The 20,970-nt window shown below is 43.7% G+C and overlaps 2 protein-coding genes across 2 annotated transcripts; both read right to left on the bottom strand.

Moving 5' to 3' along the window:
- Positions 1–314: 314 nt before the first annotated feature.
- Positions 315–19,251, bottom strand: LOC115137723 (B-cell CLL/lymphoma 6 member B protein-like). The gene is made up of 4 exons (XM_029674047.2): positions 19,169–19,251; positions 2,764–4,179; positions 2,220–2,335; positions 315–2,025 (listed from the first exon to the last, which is right to left on the bottom strand). The coding sequence occupies exons 2-4, from the start codon at positions 3,029–3,031 to the stop codon at positions 781–783; spliced, it is 1,629 nt and encodes a 542-aa protein (XP_029529907.2). The 5' UTR covers positions 3,032–4,179; positions 19,169–19,251; the 3' UTR covers positions 315–780.
- Positions 17,556–20,608, bottom strand: LOC115137473 (B-cell lymphoma 6 protein homolog). Its single transcript, XM_029673785.2, has 3 exons — positions 20,096–20,608; positions 19,530–19,660; positions 17,556–19,333 (listed from the first exon to the last, which is right to left on the bottom strand). Exons 1-3 carry the CDS (start codon positions 20,376–20,378, stop codon positions 18,260–18,262), a joined length of 1,488 nt encoding a protein of 495 aa, XP_029529645.2. The 5' UTR covers positions 20,379–20,608; the 3' UTR covers positions 17,556–18,259.
- Between the last annotated feature and the right edge of the window lie 362 nt (positions 20,609–20,970).

Raw genomic sequence — 20,970 nt, 5'->3', positions numbered from 1 at the left:
GCCTGGTGTTCAACCTTCCAAAAGTGTTAAACTGCTCTTTGGCACACTACTGGCTTCCAGTCGAAGCTCACATCCACGACAAGACCATGGTGCTTGCCTTACAGAGCAGCAAGGGGAACTGCCCCTCCCTACCTTCAGGCTATGCTCAAACCCAACACCCCAACACAAGCACTATGTTCTGCCTCCTCAGGTCTCTTGGCCGTCCCACCCCTACGGGGTACAGCCCCCACTCAGCCCAGTCAAAGCGCTTCTCTGTCCTGGCACCCAAATGGTGGAACCAGCTTCCCCCTGATGTTAAGACAGAAGAGCCCCCCCCACTCCCACCATGCTTTCATTTTTATACAGCACATCAATTTCTTGGATTATCAGCTGTTATCAAACACATGAGTTGGAAAACATTAGTGAATTCTACTAGATCAAATGCCAAAATGAATATGCAGTTTAAGTATGAAGTACGCTAGTATGGGTATTTGGACACGGCCACTGCCTGGCTGCAATATTCTACACAGGAATATTCAACACTGAAATCTGTTACTCTTCTAATTCTAAATCGGAATGTATCTTTGTCTTCAATGCAAGGTTTGATCTAAACGTCAGAAGCTATCAAGTGGAATGGTTACTTTCTACGTTATATAATGAAATGTTTTTTCTGCTGGTGTATCCTGAGGTAGCTCCTATGAGAACCTCTTTCTGCAGTGCTCACAGGCAAACTTCCTTTCTCCCATGTGAAGCTTCAGGTGCATCTTCAGCTGGTTCTGGTGGGGGAAAAGTATTTCCAAACTAGTGGCAGCTGTACATTTTCTTCCCCGTGTGGACCCTCTGGTGCCTCTTCAGGCTGGATGAGTGGGAGAAGCTCATGTGACACTGGGGACAGCTGAAAGGTTTCTCACCTGAGTGGACCCTCTGGTGGCTCTTCAGGTTCCAAGCCTGGGAGAAGCACATGTGACACTGGGTACAGCTGAAGGGTTTCACCCCTATGTGGACCCTCTGGTGAATCTTCAGGTTGCCAGACTGTGTGAAGCGCATGTGACACTGGGTACAGCTGAAGGGTTTCTCCCCTGTGTGGACCCTCTGGTGTCTCTTCAGGGTGCCAGCCTGGGTGAAGCGCATGTGACACTGGGTACAACTAAATAATTTCTCCCCTGTATGGACCCTCTGGTGGATCTCCACCTTCTGGGGGCAGCTGAAGCCTTTCTTACAGAACATGCAGAGGAACTGTTTCTCTTTACTGTTGCCTGATGTTGCTCCCCCTCCTCGAGTCTTGGACCTTACATCCTTTGAATTCAATACCTGATCGAAAAGGACACAGCCGTGTGAATTGGAAGGTGCCATCGATGTGGACTCTGGGTCTGAATCCCTGAACGCGTGTAAAGGGGAGTGGGTTGCGATATTTGGATTTGGCTCTAAGCTTTCCCTGTAGTCTAAGAAGTCACTTGTGTTGCCCTGTGACTGTCCTTCTCCTAAGTGAGTGTCGTCTGCATTCCATGTCAGAGGAGGGTCGCCCTCCTCCTTCACAGTCACCTCATCTACAACCAGACCCCCCCCTTTCTTATCTAGGGACCCTTCAGAGTATATACTACTGCTGTACTGGTTCCAGTCCCCTCTCATTGGATTAGTCTGTGTATCTAAGCCCACAGGCATGTCATCAGGTATCGTCTCTGTAGTGTATGAATACGACGGATCATTGCTATTCTGTAACGTGTCACTTGAGTCCTGATGAGACAGAACCTTCCTCGGGCTCCCGTAAAGTAAATACTCAGAGTGGCGACCAGGGGGACTGCCCAGTCGCTCCAGCACTGTTAAAGTCGTAGTGTATGTCTCTGACTTCAGGACAGCATTCAGCGTTCCACTGACGTCTGTGATGCTGTGTCGGGTCCTGGGCAGCGCTGGTGTGGTGGTGGGGTCCTCCATGGCTACAGGGGGTGCCACTCCAGACGCGGCACCATCCTGGATGTCTCTGCTGTGCTGTGGGTCCTCTCCTTCAGACCTCTCCAGCTTGACCCCAGGACCTGCAGCCTCTGCAGTCTGAGACAAGAAGAGGGGAGGTCATTACTGGTACATTGGTTGAATTGGATAACAATGTCATAGGGAAGTCTCACAAGCTCCCTTATGGCAGATAAATAAGGATGTACATGTAAGCAAGTGAATAGCTGAGGGGAGCCTTTGAAACAAACGGGCCACATTTGCTGTACTGTAATTTGTTACACTATGACACTAACCTCTTCCACGATAACATGCTGGGGTGAGGTTCCACTCCCCTCATCTATAGCTATGGGTTGGTCATCTATCCACGCGTTGTGTCCCACTGGCTTCACAAAGCTCCTGTGGCTTTCACCTAAAAGAGTGATTGGGGGGAAAAGGGATGGTGAAATTAGGTACTGTCAATGCGCAACTCTATATTGTACACTACTGACACTGTCTACATTTGGCAAAGAGGATGTAAGGTAACACTTCTTATTGATATACTATTTATTGGTGGATTGATTATGCTCCTTGCATCACATTAGTTTAATTGAGCATGACAATAGGAAATTCAGCAAATCAAGAATCTGCTTAGAATATGGTATTGTGTCTTTGTGCAAGAATAATTTGTTCTTAATTGACCTGCCTGGTAAAATACATAAAAATGTACAAGATAGTTAAGTAATCAGGTGAAGTATTGCATACTATCCAAACACTGACCAAGACCCAATTATGGGTAACACATGTGCAGAGGGGAACAGGACGAAATGCCCCACAGCCTCCGGCAAAATAAAAATGTACCTCTTGCCATTCCTCTGTATCGGTCGAGGATCTTGACACTACTGGGACGAGTAGCTAGGGCGCGCTCTCGCGCTGTCTTCTCTGCGCGCTCCCGTGCCACTTTCAGTTCTGTCCGCAATGTCCTGTTTTCTTTCTGGCTTTGAGTTATTTCCAAACAAAACACTGCATAGTCGTCGTCGACGAGTTTACAGATCTCTGCCACGGCTGCATTCGCTAGCACCTCCATGATGGAGGCTATTTGAGTGTGAAAAACCATACGTTTAGCCATTGTTAGCAGCTACTAGCTAGCTTTACTTAAATAACATCAATCAACCAATTCCAGTCTCCAACGCGAATTAAATACTAGCTGGGGTATGTGATTCTTTGCAGATAAATTAGTCATATGTTGAGTTACAGGGTGTTAATAAACGTCTAAATAACAACAATCAAAAACACTAACGTACAAAATTGTTCTTGATTTAATGTTCACTTCCGTTAACACTGACGAAAAAGGATCTAATTGGTCGGCGTCATAGCTCAAATGGTGTGGTTAAATGAAAAAAAATATGCGCGCTGTTCTTTGAATTACGGTACTTATCAAATCTCCTATTCATGATCAGTATCTATCTTTCAAGCTTAGAGCCGACTTGTTTAGAAAGAAGTGTGTTAGCAAGAATACAGGAGAACATATTAGAAATACTTTATTCCATCTACATCACCCCAGTAAGGTAAATACTCAACTGTCCTTGTTCTAGCCTAGGTTTACTGTCTCTCTAAAAACAGATATTTACACAAGCATGTTTCAAATGACAAGTTAATGAGGGATATGTGGTTAATTACCCTCTTAGCCCTAGTGTTAGATGGGTACCTTTTGTGGTGAACGCCCATCCTGACCCTGTCTGCATTCATGGGGTAACCATGAGGTAGCTAAGGAAGGCTAGACCCAGGTCCAGGCCTTCTACCAACCCAGTCCCCAGGCATTAAACAAGACCCTGAAGGAAAAGACAGACTTGCTGATAGACTACCAGACTACCACCAGGGGGATCTCCCACCACTATGTGAAGGCTGAAGCCCAGGGTGACCTGCTCTGTTCATCATGGATACTGTGGTGTTTGTATCATAGAGATAGACCCTCCTGTTCTATCCCTGCACTGAGACTGTGAAGAGAAGGGTCTGGACTGCAGACTGGATCCCTGACTGGAGCCTCTGTCTCTCTGATGACCACCAGGACTGAAGTTATTCTGTCCACTGGTTGTGTTCTGTGTAGTGGTGGAGTCTCTGTCCCTCGTGGTTCGCTCCCGGTTTCTACTGGAATAAACAGCGACGGCTCCTGATCCAAGGTCCTGATCTGGGGCCATGGTTGTGACCAGCCGCTTCAGAGGACCAGTCTCTCCTACCAGCAACACTGGATATCAGCAGGTCCTCATGGACTGCAGACTGTGTGAACACAAATTGTACAGAAGAGCATATAAAGGTTTATATAAGAAATTCTTCACTGTACAAACAGAAACATGATATTATAAAATGTTAACCACAGTTAAGCCCACCTCTAACACCATGATTCGAGTACCTAACAATATGGAGCCATTGGAGTTAATTATTTAAAAAATGTCCTTACGTGAATGAAGTATAATGTTTTGCTCGACTGTGACAAGGGAAACTCAGTCCCTGCAATGATACAAAAATAACCAAGTCAGTCAGCACAGAGTGTGGGAAATGTGGGGGCCAAGCAGGCTACACGTAGCCAGCTACAGTATGTGTGTGGAAAACATTTAATCACAGGTAATGTATTATATGGAGCTATATACCTTTAATGCTAGTCCATAACTCCATTGTGTTTAACAGTCAATCAGTATCACTCTTGAGGTTTAAGGTCAAGGGGATATGTGTGTTAATAGTGTTAATAGTTACCATGCTTCAGTCCATGTAATTGCAGATGACATGATAATTGCAGCAGCCACCAAAGAAGAGCATGACCACATTCTACAGCAGGTGATGGGCAGAGCTATCCCTCTGAATATTAAGTTCTATGCTGACAAGATGCAATACATGGTGAGTGAAGTGCATGGGACACATCAGCGCAGACAACTCCAAGGTGACAGCAGTCGCACAGATGCCCCCACCAGAAGACAGAGTTTACTGGGTATGACACGTTTCCTAACCCAGTATATCCAAGATGAAGCCACGCTCACTGCACCACTCAGAATGCTCCTCAGGGAGGACATGGCATGGCAGTGGCACACAGAACAACAAGCAGCACTGGAGAGTGTTAATTGTTACTATTCTTCAGATATAAAGCTAAAAGTAATAGTACTTCAGTCCCCACTGTCAAGTTTATTTTATAGTGCCACCTAGAGCACGAGTGTTAAGACGTTTAACGTTTGTATAGACCATTTGTTACTCCACTCACTCACTACTTGTATCTGTTAGTTTTGCGTTGTTGGTCTTTGCTAGTTTAATGGTCCAGTCGGTAGGTAGGATTCACTCACTCACATGGCTGGTATCACCGTCATGAAAAGGGGCATAAGGGAATCCCTACAATATGATGTTTTTCTAAGTAGTGAGAACACTCTGGAGCAGACAATGTTGAAAAGTAATTTTTATACATACTTAAATGTAGTTTTGCAATTCACTAAAACAAGCAGACAAGATTTGCATTTGTACCTGGGTAACCACAGGTTGTTTTCCCTACAGGCAGGCATTCTATCTAATACTGACTGGAACTATACGCTATACATGGGCCGAATTGCCTCTCTCCTGTTTGGATCTTCAGGTGCCTCTTCAGCTGGTGCTGGTGGGAGAACCTCTTCTCACACTGGGGGCAGCTGTAGGGTTTCTCCCCTGTGTAAGAAATCCTATTTGGGTTGAACGAATGTGAGAAACTGGCCGGGAACAGGTGGCAGCCAAACACTTGTCTATTAATGTTCTGTGGGGACCCCAGGAAGAGTAACTGCTGATTTTGCAACAGCTAATGGGGATCCTAATAAAATACCAAATACCACAGCTGGTTGTAGAAGTTGTCCAGAGAGAGCCTAATGTTGCAGAAACTTGGTTCAGGATCTCTGGAGGTATTTCAGCATTCCCTGGCCGTTCAATCAAATGTCAAATGTTCTGTTATATAACAATCCTAAATTGTAGCCTATACATGGACAATGTACATGTTTTCATTTAGAAATCTACATCATGCATGTTTTTGTTTACATTTACAAAGCTCATCTCTCCCTCTGATTGTATGATTATCTTTTGTGTTAATGATTTAAAGTAAATATTTCTCATGACATTTCACAAATGTCCCATTTCGAATCAATGACCAAATAGCTAGGTTTAGCCTAAAACAGTATCAACATTTGGTTCTTGTATTTCCACAAGTGCATATCTTAGAAAACAACAATGATTGGTTTTCGATCTTCTGTGAAATCTGTGTTTCCATTATTTTGTGAAAGTGACTAGAGTAAGCAAGTTCAATGGTAGAAATGATGGCTATGCTTCTTGCTGGACATATGGTTGAAATGGTCATTTGGTTTTGAGATCTGATTTGGCCTATTAAAATTACTGAACACATTATTGGTGAGTGAAAAGTACAGTTTCCAACAATGGTTCTCACACACTGTATAGACAGTATGTATGCCTAATAGTACACAACAATAATACATCACTAATAGTTACTTTCCAGGTAATGACCCGCAGCTAATCAGTGTCTTCCTCCTCTTTAATCAAGCCCACATACACACAGCTGCGACTCAAATCATTAGTATTGTAACATTAGTAAGGCTAAGGTATTCATATCCGCCTACTTTAGTGGTCACCAACCAGTCAATCGTCAAACATTTCTGTAAAAAACAACAACGATAAAGTTCCTTTTTAAATATTTTTTTTATTAGTTGTTGGTAGGGCTGTTGTTGGTAGGTGCAGACAATTCAGCTGCCCTGCGCGCCGGGTAGGCAAACTGTTGCCATTTCATGTGTCTGAAGGTACAAACTCTGCCTTCCCCGTGGGCCTGGAGAGGAATTCAAGTGCACAATTTTTTAAATATATATTTTTAATTTCACCTTTATTTAACCAGGTAGGCTAGTTGAGAACAAGTTCTCATTTACAACTGTGACCTGGCCAAGATAAAGCAAAGCAGTGCAACACAAACAACAACACAGAGTTACACATGGAATAAACAAACAGTCAATAATACAATAGAAAAAGTCTATATACATACAGTGTGCAAATGAGGTAGGATAAGGGAGGTAAGACAATAAATAGGCCATAGTGGCAAAATAATTACAATAAAGCAATTAAACACTGGAGTGATAGATGCGCAGAAGATGAGTGTGCAAGTAGAGATACTGGGGTGCAAAGGAGCAAAATTAATAACAGTATGGGGATGAGGTAGTTGGTCTATTTACAGATGGGCTATGTACAGGTGCAGTGATCTGTGAGCTGCTCTGACAGCTGGTGCTTAAAGTTAGTGAGGGAGACATGAGTCTCCAGCTTCAGTGATTTTTGCAGTTCGTTCCAGTCATTGGCAGCAGAGAACTGGAAGGGAAGGCGGCCAAAGGAGGAATTGGCATTGGACAGTGCTATGCCTCCGCTTGTCAATCAGATTGATCAGATGACCGAGTCTGCAGTAACTTAGGAGGCATAAAAGAAAGCTACGGCAAAATTGATACTGTGAGATTTCAAAACGTATAAAACCATGACTAAAGAGAGACTGTCAACGAATACAGCAAAGACCTGCTGTTTTTATGAGCGAGTCACGTGCTAATGGCAAAGCCCTGTCTACGGTCATCTCGTCACGCAGACAGCTTTGGCTCTTACAGACAAAGATGTTGGCCTCCGTGAAGAAACCCTTTATGGAGCTCCCCATCTCACCAGGCCAAGTTTTTTTTTTTTGGGGGGGGGGTCCTGGTGTGGAGACCATTTTGGACGAAATGGCGAAGCTGCGGAAAGACAAAGAGACCCTGCAGTCTTTCATGGGTCCCCCTGCCCCACGTTACCCTACCCAGAGACCATTGAAGTCTAGACCTCAGCTCTCCCCTACCTTGTGAGGCCGCTTGGGCCCTCCCCCAAGCCAGCCACACCCTGATCAGCCATGTCAACAGGCTCTGGCTCAGCAGTGGCGCCACCACCAGCACAGGCAGCGGCATAACAAGCGCCATCCCTCTGCTCCGAAGAAGGACGTGCCCCCTCAGTCATCCTGATGGGTGTGGCCCCGGCATCAGCCGCTTCTCCCATGCCCATCGGGCAAAGTGGGAGCTTGTGGAGTCCTCCTTGGTGCTGGATACAGTACTAGACGGGTACAAACTGCAGTTCCATTGCCGGGCCACCACCTTTCAGAGAAGTTTGGTCAACTACAACAGCCAACCCACTGAAAAGAGAAGCTCTCCAACTGTAGATTACCTCCCTGCTGGTAAAGAATGCAATCAGACAAATCAAAGCATCAGAACACCACAGTGGGTTCTATGGAGTATATTTCCTAGTCACCAAGAGGGATGCCGGCTGTCGCCCCATCCTGGACTTGATGTCTCTCAACCGGTGCTTGAAAACCCTGTCCTTCAAGATGTTATCAGCCCAGGCCAGTGGTTCACCACTGTCAACCTAAAATATGTTTCCTTCCACGTACCGATCCACCCGGCTCACATGACGTTCCTGCACTTTGCATTCAACGGCATAGCGTACAAGTACCAAGTGTTACCTTTCAGCCTCTCCCTGGCACCAAGAACATTCACAAAATGCATGGATGCCGCTCTAGCACCGCTAACATCACGAGGGATGATTGTACTAAACTACCTAGAAGATTGGCTAATCTGTGCTCAGTCACAAGAACAGGCAGCAGCAGTCATGACATCTCTCCTGAAGCACATCTCAGAGCTAGTCCTCAGGTTGAACACACAAAAAAGCCACCTGGTCCCCATACACACTGTGACCATCGTGGGCATGAGGATCGACTCGTCTCTGAGGGCTCACCTCACTGAAGTGTGAGTCCAGAAAATAGTAGATCAGCTCAATCCTTTTGTCCAAGACCAGAAGGTGACTTCGTCAGTGTCAGAGACTGATGGATCTCTTCTCCGCAACCTCTCTTTTTACCCCACTGGGCCTTCTACACTTGAGAACCCTGCAGAGGTGGTGCAATGCTCAAGGTTTACGTCCCAAGGAACACATGTATTGTCGCCTGACTGTGTCCAAGGAATGCACGCGAGCGCTGGCAAGATGCCGATCCCTGAAATTCCTTTCGGGCGGGATATGCTTGTGCAGAGTCCATTGGAGGGAACTGAGGGAGAGGACAGCCAGTGGGACTTGGAGCCCCAGCTGGTCCAAACTCCACATCAACATGCTGGAGTTGAGAGCAGTCCAACTAGCTCTGCTCAACTTACTCCCACAACTGAGGGACATACGTGCTGGTACAGACAGACTGCACCACAGTGGTAGTGTACATAAACCACCAAGGGGTTCTGGGTTCCATCCGCCTCCACCAGATGGTACATACTCTTCTGCTGTGTTCACAGAATAATCTGGCCTCACTCAGAGCTGTACACCTCTCAGTGAAGCTGAACATTGTGGTATCCGAATTCTTCCCGCCTGCATCTGTGGGCCTGGCCACTGAACACCGAATATGGTCTGGTTTAGATCTTGAGCCCTCTGTTGTTAACATCTTACAAAGTGCCAGAGCCCCCTCCACCACGTCAACCTATGACACAAGGTGGCGCGTGTTCTGCCAGTGGTGTGGGGAGCAGGGGGTTGCTCCAGAATCTTGCGGCATAAGAACTATATTCTTGAGGTGTTTGTTAGATGCTGGCAGGGCTGCATCTACATTTAAGGCATATGCAGAAGCCATTTCAGCATGTCATAATGAAAAGCAGGATGGCCTCTTGGTAGCCACCGGCTCATGACTAGGTTTCTTAAGGGTGTGCTACAGTTTCAGGATACATTCATCTGCCATATACGCCCTGAGCTATCTTTCCACCTACTAAGAATGTGAAATATCTAGACTAAGATTTTTTTAAGGCTGCCAACAGAGGTCTGCGCTCTCATGCTGCGTTCACATGCTAGTCGGAACGTAGAAATTCAGAAATTGACACGGCACGCATATAACTACAGCCAGTTGGCAAGTCAGAAATGTCAGTTTCCTAGTTCTGACTAGCACCTCAACGCGGCACCAGTCAGATAGTAGTGTGACGTCCGAAGCTTCGATTGTCATCATCACGTGGTATTGCCACTTTGATACAAGCATCGATACGTTGTGTCGAATCAGTAGTGCTTTGAAAACTGCATCGGCGTGTCAGAGCTTAGTATCAATCATTCCATCACTACCCTCAGGGTTCCCCAGACCCTCCTCACAGCCCTCCTCCTTCACCAGCAGCACCTCTGGACCCTCCTCCTCCTGGAAGAGACAGGTGATACAGATTACACAGACATACACTACCCTAAGGTACGTTTTATTTTATTTTACCTTTATTTAACTAGGCAAGTCAGTTAAGAACAAATTCTTATTTTCAATGACGGCCTAGGAACAGTGGGTTAACTGCCTGTTCAGGGGCAGAACGACAGATTTGTACCTTGTCAGTTCGGGGGTTTGAACTTGCAACCTTCCGGTTACTAGTCCACACACACAGATAATAAACACACTTTCAACATGGAGTATTATTAACCCATCCTCACTACATTTGAGTCCTATACTGTAGTTACCGAATTACTTAATTGTGGTTAAACCCATCATGGTGGACATGAATATATTGTGTGTAAAAGTCAAAAGTCACACAAACTTGACTAAACTATTTTGACGTGTATGGTAGGTGTTTGTTAGTGTGTGGGTATGTGTAGGTATACAGTGCATTCGGAAAGTATTCAGACCCCTTTACTTTTTCCATATTTTGTTATGTTACAGCTTTATTCTGAAATGTTTTAAATACTTTTTTCCCTCATCAATCTACATACACCATAATGGCCAAGCAAAAACTGGTTTAGAAATTTTTGCTAATGTATTAAAATTTAAAAATTTAAAAAACTTAGTTACATAAGTATTCAGACCGTTTGCAATGAGACTTGAAATTGAGCTTAGGTGCATCCTGCCAAAAGTGCTTCAACAAACTACTGAGAAAAGTGTCTGAATACTTATGTAAATGTGTCATTTCCTGTTTAATTTTTTTTTTTTTTATACTTTTGCAAAAATGTCTAAAAACCTGTTTTTGCTTTGTCATCATGGGGTTTTGTGTGTAGATTGAGGAAGGGGGGGGGAACAATTATCTATTTTAGAATAAGGCTGTAACATAACAAAATATGGAAAAAGTCAAGAGGTCTGAATAAATTCCAAATGCACTGTATTTCGTGTGTACAGTAAGTGTACAGTATATAGGTATAAAGCACTGTTGGGTGTATGCAGAATAGAGTGAGATAAGATGTGATGTATACTAAAGAGTCTCAATGAAAGTCTTAGAATGAAAAGTCCCATTTTATGTTTATTAAACATAAATGAGAGTTAAATACAACATATATGAAAACCACACATACACACGCATCTCTGTGTGTCTGGCAGAAATCTCAACTTGGATGTCGGCCCACCACCACAAGCTCAACAAGATGTTGATGCTCTTCCTGCCGTGGAAAGCCTGCCCGCTCCAAGACCTCTCCATCATGGTTGACATCTCCACTGTGTCCCCCTCCCAGAGTGCAAAGAACCTTGGAGTGACCCTGGAAAACACCCCGTCATTTTCGGCAAAAATCAAAGCAGTGACTCACTCCAGCCGGTAGAGTACGACCCTTCCTCAGACAGGAAGTGGCGCAGGTCCTAATCCAGGCGCTTGTCATCTCCATTCTAGACCACCGGGAGGGGGGGGGTTGGGAAACCCTGGTCTAGTCTACAGCAACCCTCTGTTGGCTAGGTTCCCTGTTTGTCTCGTCAAACCCCTGCAACCTATTCAAAATGCCGCAGCAGAGGGGACAAAATGGCGCCGTAGAGAGAGCACTGTGTTTCAGCGGGCATTCGTAAATTTATATTTTTACATTAATCTCCTAGCTTGAAAAAGTGGTAGGATTGGCTAAATAAGTTATCCTACAATGAGTCTTGACGGCTATTTCGCAAAAATCTCCGACAACATGCCCAACAGAACTACTAAGAACTCGACCAAAACCACCACCCCTGTAGATGTGCATGAGGAGCTAGCTAACGTTAGCGAATCTAACACCATTGCGGATCCAGGCACAATGGACCTGGTGATTCAAAAGATGACTGATAACATTACTAAAGTGATCGATGTTAAGATAAGAACGGTCTTGGAAGCAATAGCAGGCCATTCAGCTGAACTACAGAGGGTTGTGAAACGTGTTGAGGCGGAAGGAAGAATTGCTGCAGTGGAAACTTCAACTACATCTATGGACGCTAAGATAAAAGCACTTGAGAAACAAGTGTGCGACATGGCGGAGGACATTGACGACTTGGATAATCGAGGTCGCAGATGCAATATTCGTGTTGTGGGACTCCCGGAAAATTCTGAAGGGACACGTTCAGTCAAATTCTTTGAGGAATGGATCCCTGGCTACCTACAAATGGACACTAAAGGCTGGTCGTGTGAAGCTGGACAGAGCCCATCGCTCTCAAGCACCGATACCCGGTCCCAACCAGCGCCCACAGCCGGTGGTTATAAAGTTCCACAACTTCACCGACAAGCAGCGCGTCATGGACGCGGCTAGAAACATCGGCTCTGATGGTAGTCAATGTAAAAGTCCAAAGGTCTCATTCTTCAATGATTATTTCACTGCGGTTGTACGAAGACGCAAAGCGTTTGATGAGGTGAAGGCTCGACTCAGGAGAAGGAAGATGGACGGTTGTACCTGGCCACATTGAAGATTATGGTCAACAGATCGCCTAAAAAGCTCTACACACCTGAAGAGGCTGCTGCGTTTAGTGACTCTCTCGGGTAAATAACTTTAAGCTGCACCTCCGCAGCATTGGATAACTTTGTTTATTTTTGGTTGAATCTGATCATGAAACAGTGGTGTGAGTCCTCACGTACTCCGGTTCAGTAATATTCGTATCTTTATTATTTTTCTTGCTAAAGTAATAGCCACTATAGCTCAGGCTGAGATATGTGTGAATCCATATTGGTGCCCAGGCTTGGTTTTAGGTGGAAGAGCCTCAATCTTCTTCTATTGATTTTCTTTTCCATACATATAAAGGATGAGGCTATTGAGCGGCAATGCGGACTTAAGAGTCTACATTGGAGAGTTGAAATCCCCTGCATGTTAGCTAGTGGGAAAACCCCCTTTTGGATCTTTACATGTTTAATTTTTGGGTTTAGTATAGTTCGAGTTCAGGGTTCATATCGTTTGTTTGTTTATGCTCGGTGAGATAGAGGAGAGTTCAACACATGGAAAAAGGTACCACTCCACTTTTACAGTAGGATCCAGTCTGGATATTGAATGGTCAAGACACAATGGCAGGTAACAGACTGCGTGTATGTACATGGAACATTAGAGGGAGCCATAACCCCATTAAAAGGAAGAAGGTATTGTCTTTTTTGAAAAAATAAAATATTGATATTGCCCTGTTGCAAGAAACTCATTTGGATGATAAGGAGCACCTGAAATTACAACAAGGGGGTTTGGTCAAGTGTTTTTCTCATCATTTACATCCAGAAGTAGAGGTGTAGCAATTCTGGTGAAAAAAAACTTACCACTTAAGGTCTTGAATTGTGTGAAAGATACATTTGGTCGCTTTGTTATAATTAATGGTACTTTACAAGGGCAGGACATTTCCATAATGAATATTTACTTCCCCCCTGCTCACCCCCCTGATTTCCTCACTAAGGTATTTCTAGACTTTTCAGAATTAAACTCTGACACTGCAGTGGTTCGAGGAGATTTTAACTGCTTGTTGAACCCCCTTATTGCTAAGTTTCCCAGCGGTATAGCTTCACTCTCTCCTCAAGCTAAGTCACTTAAAGCTATTTGTGATGATCTGGGGTATGCAGATGTCTGGAGAGCTTTTCATCCCTCCAACAGAGAGTTCACTTTTTTCTCTGCACCTCATGGATGTCAGACTAGAATAGATTACTTTTTTATGCCCAGGACGTCTTTGCAGTCTGTTTTATCCGCTGGGATAGGAAGCATAGTCATATCTGATCATGCTGAGGTGATCCTGGACATAAAACTCAATGGGGCATTCAATGGGTCAAGACATTGGAGGTTGAATACAACCATTCTTAAAGACCATACATTCACATCATATTTTATTACAAGAGTTTAAAGCATTTTTCTCTATTAACTCTCAATCAACAGATAACCCCTCGCTCCTTTGGGAGACCTGTAAAGCGTATGCCAGGGGTCTGATTATGTCATACACAGCTACTAAGAGACGGAAAAAGCGTGAAAAGAAAAAAATGTTAGAGGGTGAATTAGGAACTAAAGAGAAGGACTACATTAAAACTCCCACTCCTGCCCTATTAAAGGAAATATCAGTCATTAGATCAACGTTAGACTCTCTCCTAACACAGGACGCTGAAAAGAAAATGAGATTTGTCAGGCAAAAGCTATATGAACATGGCGATAAGCCAGGAAAGTACTTGGCATACCTAGCTAAAAAGAGAGCTGACTCTCTTGGTAATCATTTATATGAAAATAAATTGATAAGTGACTCATTTAAGAAATTTTATACAAACCTTTATGCCTCAGAACTTCCAAAGGATGCACCCAAATTAATGGAGAACTTATTTTGTAAGATTGAGCTCCCTACTATCTTCGAAGAACAGAGGTCTCTCCTTAATGCCCCTATTACCAAGGAAGAGATCATGTTCGCAGTTAAGAATCTGCAAAATGGTAAGTCCCCAGGACCAGACAGGTTTTGTAGTGAGTTCTATAAAGAGTTCCATGGCCTGATCCTTGAGCCATTGCGTGATATGTTTAACCACTCATTTTCAAATGACCAGCTCCCTCAAACGCTGAGAGAAGCCAACATTTCACTTATTCTCAAAAAGGGAAAATGTCCAGAGTCTTGTTCCTCGTACAGACCAATTTCCCTTCTGAATGTGGATAGAAAATTGCTTTCTAAAATTCTAGCCACAAGATTAGAGGACTCACTGCCACTAATTGTGAAAGGAGACCAAACTGGCTTCATTAAGGGCCGTAAGTCATGCAACAATGTCAGGCGGCTTCTTAATGTAATTCAAGCCTACCAACAAAGTGCTATGGATGGTCTTGTGCTCTCCCTAGATGCTGAGAAAGCATTTGATTGTGTGGAGTGGTCTTACCTATTATATGCTCTAAATAAATTTGGTCTACGGGACAACTTTATAAAATGGGTGAAAGTTTTATATGATGATCCTCAGGCTGCTGTCCTTACTAATGGGCTACGGTCAAATAGCTTCTCTGTACACAGAGGTACCAGACAGGGCTGTCCTTTATCCCCTCTCCTCTTTGCACTCGTTATGGAACCACTGGCCGAGGCCATCAGGGTAATGCCTGCTATACAGGGGCTGCTCATTGGTGATGTTCATCATAAAATAAGCTTGTATGCTGATGATGTCCTGATATTCATCTCTAGTCCCGAGACTTCAATTACATCTCTTATTAATATTATTGAATTATTCAGCGAATTCTCAGGCTACAAGATTAACCTAACTAAGTCAGAGGCTATGCCACTTGGTAGCCTACACTCTGTACCTAATACTTCTCCCCCCTTCCCTTTTAAATGGTCTCCCTCAGGTTTCATGTATCTGGGTATATTTGTAACTCCTAAATTCCAGCAAATGTACAAAGCCAATTTTGTTCCCTTGTTTGATACAATAAGACAGGATCTGGAGCGCTGGAACTCTCTCCCGATTTCTTGGTTGGGTAGAATATCCCTCTTGAAAATGAACATTTTACCTAGACTACTTTACCCAATCCAAATGATCCCAGTATTACTCTCCAATAAGGTAATAAAGGATGTAAATGGATGGCTAAGTTCCTTTATATGGAGTAAACGCAAGCCAAGACTTAAGATGGCAATATTGCAGCTGCCAAGTTCTATGGGCTGCTTGGACCTGCCCAATATCAGGTTCTATCAATGGTGTGCCCACCTTTGTTATATTTCTGACTGGATCACAAATGAGGACTCCTCTATTTGGTTAGACATTGAGACTTCTCTTTCAAAATACCCCTTACAGGATCTTTTATTTTTCAGAAGTTTCAAGTCTGTAGAAGATCACTGCAATAATCCCGTTACACTTAACACACTCAAAGTATGGAGGTCAGTTCAACGCTTCCTGGGAAGGTCCAAACTAACCTCTGCTCTTACCCCAATTCTTAACAACCCAGATTTCAGTCCAGGATTGCTGGATGCTGGCTTTAACTTTTGGCTTAATAAGGGCATATGCAGGCTAAATTACTTATTTGCTGATAAGATTTTATTGTCATTTGAGCAGATGGTCGAGAAATATCGACTCCCAAAGCAGGACTTTTTCCGCTTCCTACAAGTAAGACATTATATTCTGAAGAGCACCACCAAAGATACTGGTCTGGTGTTCTGCAAGAAATTGAAAAGATCCTAGGGGTTGATCTAGAATTGGACACAGTTTCTTTACTGTTAGGTCTCCCTAGTAGGCATGTTACTTCCGTGGGTAAAAGGAGGCTTTTACAACATCCTTACCTTCGCAGCGAGGAAAAACATCCTTTTACAGTGGAATAGTGATAAGGTTCCTTCTATTAAAGATTGGCATAAGATACTATTTGAATGGGTGCCTCTGGAATATCTGACATGTACATTGCATTCTAAAACAGACCAGTTCTACAAAGTATGGGAACCTTATCTAAATTACCTAGAACCTGAGGTATCAGCTATTATGCTGCAAGGATTCTCTTAGAATGGCGGGGATCTATGTATTTCAGAACTACACTGTACGTTCCATGTGTGGAACCTAACTTCTTGGTTTAAACTGAGCTTTTTTGTTTGTAAGTTTGTTTAAAATGCATGTATTGAGAGACACAATGATGAGGATGGGGTGAGAGAAGCACCTAGCGGGAAGAGGAAAATGGTGTATGTATGGGTGTGTGTGGTATGTATGTATGTGTATGTGTGTACATGTGTATATATATATATATATATATATATATATATATATATATATATATATGTATATATATATATATGTATATATATATATATATATGTATATATATATATATATATATGTATATGTGTGTAAGTGAGTGCTGTTATTTTTTTTGTGTGTGCTTTGTCTCTGTTGTTGTATCTCTTAATATGGGTGAGAATTGTGAAATTCCAATAAAAATACTGCTATAAAATGCCGCAGCACACCTGGTGTTCAACCTTCCTAAACTCTTCCATGTCACCCAACTCCTCAGCATACTCCACTGGCTTCCAGTCAAAGCTTGCATCCACTACAAGACCATGGTGCTTGCCTACAGCGCAGCAAGGGGAACTGCCCTTTCCTACCTTCAGGCTATGCTCAAACCCAACACCCCAACCCAAGCACTATGTTCTGCCTCCTCTTGTCTCTTGGCCGTCCCACCCCTATGAGGGATCAACCCCCACTCAGACCAGTCAAAGCTCTTCTCTGTCCTGGCACCCCAATGGTGGAACCAGCTTCCCCCTGAAGCTAAGACAGAAGAGTCCCTGCCCGAATGTTGTTGATAAGTACTTTAGTGAGGAAAAATGTACTTGCTACGACTGTGTTGTGGTTGTCTAACCCAGCTTTCTTAAGATGAATGCAAAAATTGTAAGTCGCTCTGGATAAGCGCATCTGCTAAAATGACCCCAAAAAGTCTCAACAAAAAATCTGCATGAACTTGACAAACTGCATTATTTTTCTCATTGAAAAGTGTCTTGGGGGAAAAATTAAGTAGTTTAATGGAAGTAATGAAGTAGGCATTTGTGAACATCATATAGCCTACACAGTACAAACATGATATGTAACAGACTTTTTAGGCTTACATATGCCTTAAATCACACAATGCCCGTGTCCAAATACCCATAGTAGCGTACTAAATAGTATGCCGAAAAATACAATTCTATAGTATATGAAATGTTGAAAATAGTACACTGAATGCATCATCTATTGTTTGATTACGTAGACTCCCGCCATTCATTCATTTTGGTACAGAGCATTCATTTATTTGATGATCAGCTGTTGTCAAACACGTGAGTGGGAAAAGGTGAGTGAATTCTACTAGATCCAATGCCGAAATGAGTATGCAGTTTAAGTATGTCGTACGCTAGTATGGGTATTTGGACACGGCCACTGTCTCAATGCAATATTCTACACAGGAATATTCAACACTGAAATCTGTTACTCTTGTTATTCCAAATGAAAATCTATCTGTCTTTAATGCAGGGTTTGATCTAAATGTCAGAAGCTATCAAGTGGAATAGTTACTTTCTATATTATACAGTCAAATGTTTTTTCAGCTTATGTATCCTGAGGTAGCTCCTCTCTGAGAACCTCTTCCCGCAGTGCGTACAGGCAAACGACCTTTCTCCAGTGTGAAACTTCAAGTGCATCATCAGCTGGTTCTGGTGGGAGAACGTCTTCCCACACTAGGGGCAGCTGAATTGTTTCTTCCCTGTGTGGATCCTCTGGTGCCTCTTCAGGCTGGACGAGTGGGAGAAGAGCATGTGACACTGGGCACAGCTGTAAGGTTTCTCCCCTGTGTGGACCCTCTGGTGGATCTTCAGGTTCCAAGCCAGGGAGAAGCGCATGTGACACTGGGTACAGCTGAAGGGTTTCACCCCTATGTGGACCCTCTGGTGGATTTCCACCTTCTGAGGGCAGTTGAAGCCTTTGTTGCAGAACATGCAGAAGAACCGTTTCTCCTTATTAATGCCTGATGTTGCTCCCCCTCCCTGGGCCAGGGCTCTAGTCTTGCCGTTTGAGTTCAATACCTGATCGATAAGGGCATGGTTGTGTGAATCGGAAGGTGCCATAGACGTGGACACTGGGTCGCGTTCCTTGAGCGTGTGTAAAGGGGAGTGGGTTGCAATATTTGGATTTGGATCTAAGCTTTCCCTGTAGTCTAAGAAGTCACTCTTGTTTTCCTGAGAGTGTCCTTCTCCTAAGTGAGTCTGGTCTGCATTCCATGTCAGAAGAGCATCACCCTCCACTTTCACAGTCACCTCATCTATGACCAGACCCTCCCCTTTCTTATCTAGACACATTTCAGAGTAGACACTACTACTGTACCGGTTCCAGTCCCCTCTCATTGAATTAGTCTGTGTATCTAAGCCCACAGGCATGTCACCAGGTATCATCTCTGTAGCGTATGAACAGGACGGATCATTGCCAGTCTGTAACGCATCCCCTGAGTCCTGATGGAACAGAGCCGTCCTCGGGCTCCCGTAAACTAAATACTCTGTGCGGGTAGCAGGAGGACAGCCCAGTCGCTCCAGCACCGTTAAAGTCTCAGTGTCTGTCTCTGACTTGAGGACGGTGTTCAGCGTTCCACTGACCTCCGTGATGCTGCATTGGGCCCTGGGCAGTGCTGGGGCGAGGGTGGGGTCCTCCGTGGCTACAGCAAGCACTCCAGTCTGGATGTCTCTGCTGTGCGGTGGGTCCTCCTTTCCTTCATACATTTCCAGCTTGAACCCAGGACCTGCAGCCTCTGCATCTGCAGACTGACACAAGAAGAGACATTATTACCGGTAAATGAGTAGAATTAGATAACAATGTCATAGGGAAGTCTCACAAGCTCCCTTATGGCAGATAAATCAGGATGTACATGTAAGCAAGTGAATAGCTGAGGGGAGCCTTTGAAACAAACGGGCCACATTTGATTTATTGTAATTTTTTACGTTACACTATTACACTAACCGCTTTCACGATAACATGCTGGGTGGAGGTTCCACTGCCCTCATCTATAGCTATTGGTTGGTCATCTCTCCACACGTTGTGTCCTACTGGCTTCACAAAGCTCCTGTGGCCTCCAGTGAGATGTCCTTCACCTAAGACAGTGATTGGGGAAAAGAGGTAGTTAAATTAGGTACTTTCCATGCTTAACGCTATATTGTACACTATTGACAATATCTACAATTGGCAAGGAGGATCGAAGGTAACACTTATCATAACATCTAGATATACTATTTATTGATGGATTGATTATGTTCCATGCATCAGATTATTTTAATTTATTATGACAATAGGAAATTCAGTAAATCAAGAATCTGATTAGAATATAGTATTGTGTCTTTGTGCAAGAAGAATTTGTTCTTAATTGACCTGCTCGGTAAAATAAAATAATTATGCAAGATGGGGAAGTATTGCATACTATCCAAAAACTGACCAAGAACCAATTCTGAGTAACCCATCTGAACACAAGCACAGAGGGGAACGGGGCGACAGGCCCCACAGCCTCGGCCTTCTGCAAAATCAAAATGTACCTCTTGCCATTCCTCTGTATCGGTCGAGGATTTTGACACTACTGGGACGACTGGCTAGGGCGCGCTCTCGAGTTGTCCTCTCTGCGCGCTCCCGTGCCACCTTCAGTTCAAGTAGCTGTAGTTTCCTCTGCAATGTCCTGTTTTCTTTCTGGCTTTGAGTTATTTCCAAACGAAACACTGCATAGTCGTCGTCGACGAGTTTACAGATCTCTGCCACGGCTGCATTCGCTAGCACCTCCATAATGGAGGCTATTTGAGTGTGAAAAACCATACATTTAGCCATTGTTAGCAGCTAAGTTACCTAGCATTACTATCTACCAACCAAGTTCTGTCTCCAACGCGAATTATATACTACCTGGGTGTACGTATGTGAGGCTATGCAGTTAAATTAGTCATATTCTGAGTTCCAGGGTGTTAATAAACGTCTAAATAACAACAATAAAAACACTAAGGTACGAAATTGTTGTTGGTCAATGTTCACTTCCGTTTACGCTGAAGAGAACGGATCTAATTGGTCGGCGTCATGGCTCAAAATGGCGTCTTTAAATTAAAAACGTATGCGCGCTGTTCTTTGAATTACGTTACTGCTTATTACGTGACACATCAAATCTCATATTCATGGTCAGTATCTTTCAAGCTGAGAGCAGACTTGTTTAGAAAGTACGGTGTGTTAACAGGAATAGGGTTGAAAATAATATAATTACTTTATTCCATCATCACCTCAGTAAGGTAAATATTAATATTAACACCCAACATCAGCGGTATTTATAGAGCCACTGAACAAGCTGATTGACACGTGTGTTTATCTGTTGTTCATTAAAAAAACGAGATTCCAGTCTTAGAGGTGTGTTTCCTCACCGATTCCGCATTTGGTT

Source organism: Oncorhynchus nerka, linkage group LG11, assembly GCF_034236695.1.
Source record: "Oncorhynchus nerka isolate Pitt River linkage group LG11, Oner_Uvic_2.0, whole genome shotgun sequence".
NCBI classification, from domain to species: domain Eukaryota; kingdom Metazoa; phylum Chordata; class Actinopteri; order Salmoniformes; family Salmonidae; genus Oncorhynchus; species Oncorhynchus nerka.
Note: the sequence above shows the minus strand (reverse complement) of the source record. Positions and strands in the feature narration are given on the sequence as shown.

Coding starts and splice junctions, on each gene's coding strand:
- LOC115137723 (XM_029674047.2), bottom strand. CDS start 3,031: ATGGCTAAACGTATGGTTTTTCACACTCAAATAGCCTCCATCATGGAG. Junction 2,336..2,763: donor ATACAGAGGAATGGCAAGAG/GTACATTTTTAT, acceptor TCACTCTTTTAG/GTGAAAGCCACAGGAGCTTT. Junction 2,026..2,219: donor AGCATGTTATCGTGGAAGAG/GTTAGTGTCATA, acceptor TTCTTGTCTCAG/ACTGCAGAGGCTGCAGGTCC.
- LOC115137473 (XM_029673785.2), bottom strand. CDS start 20,378: ATGGCTAAATGTATGGTTTTTCACACTCAAATAGCCTCCATTATGGAG. Junction 19,661..20,095: donor ATACAGAGGAATGGCAAGAG/GTACATTTTGAT, acceptor TCACTGTCTTAG/GTGAAGGACATCTCACTGGA. Junction 19,334..19,529: donor AGCATGTTATCGTGAAAGCG/GTTAGTGTAATA, acceptor TTCTTGTGTCAG/TCTGCAGATGCAGAGGCTGC.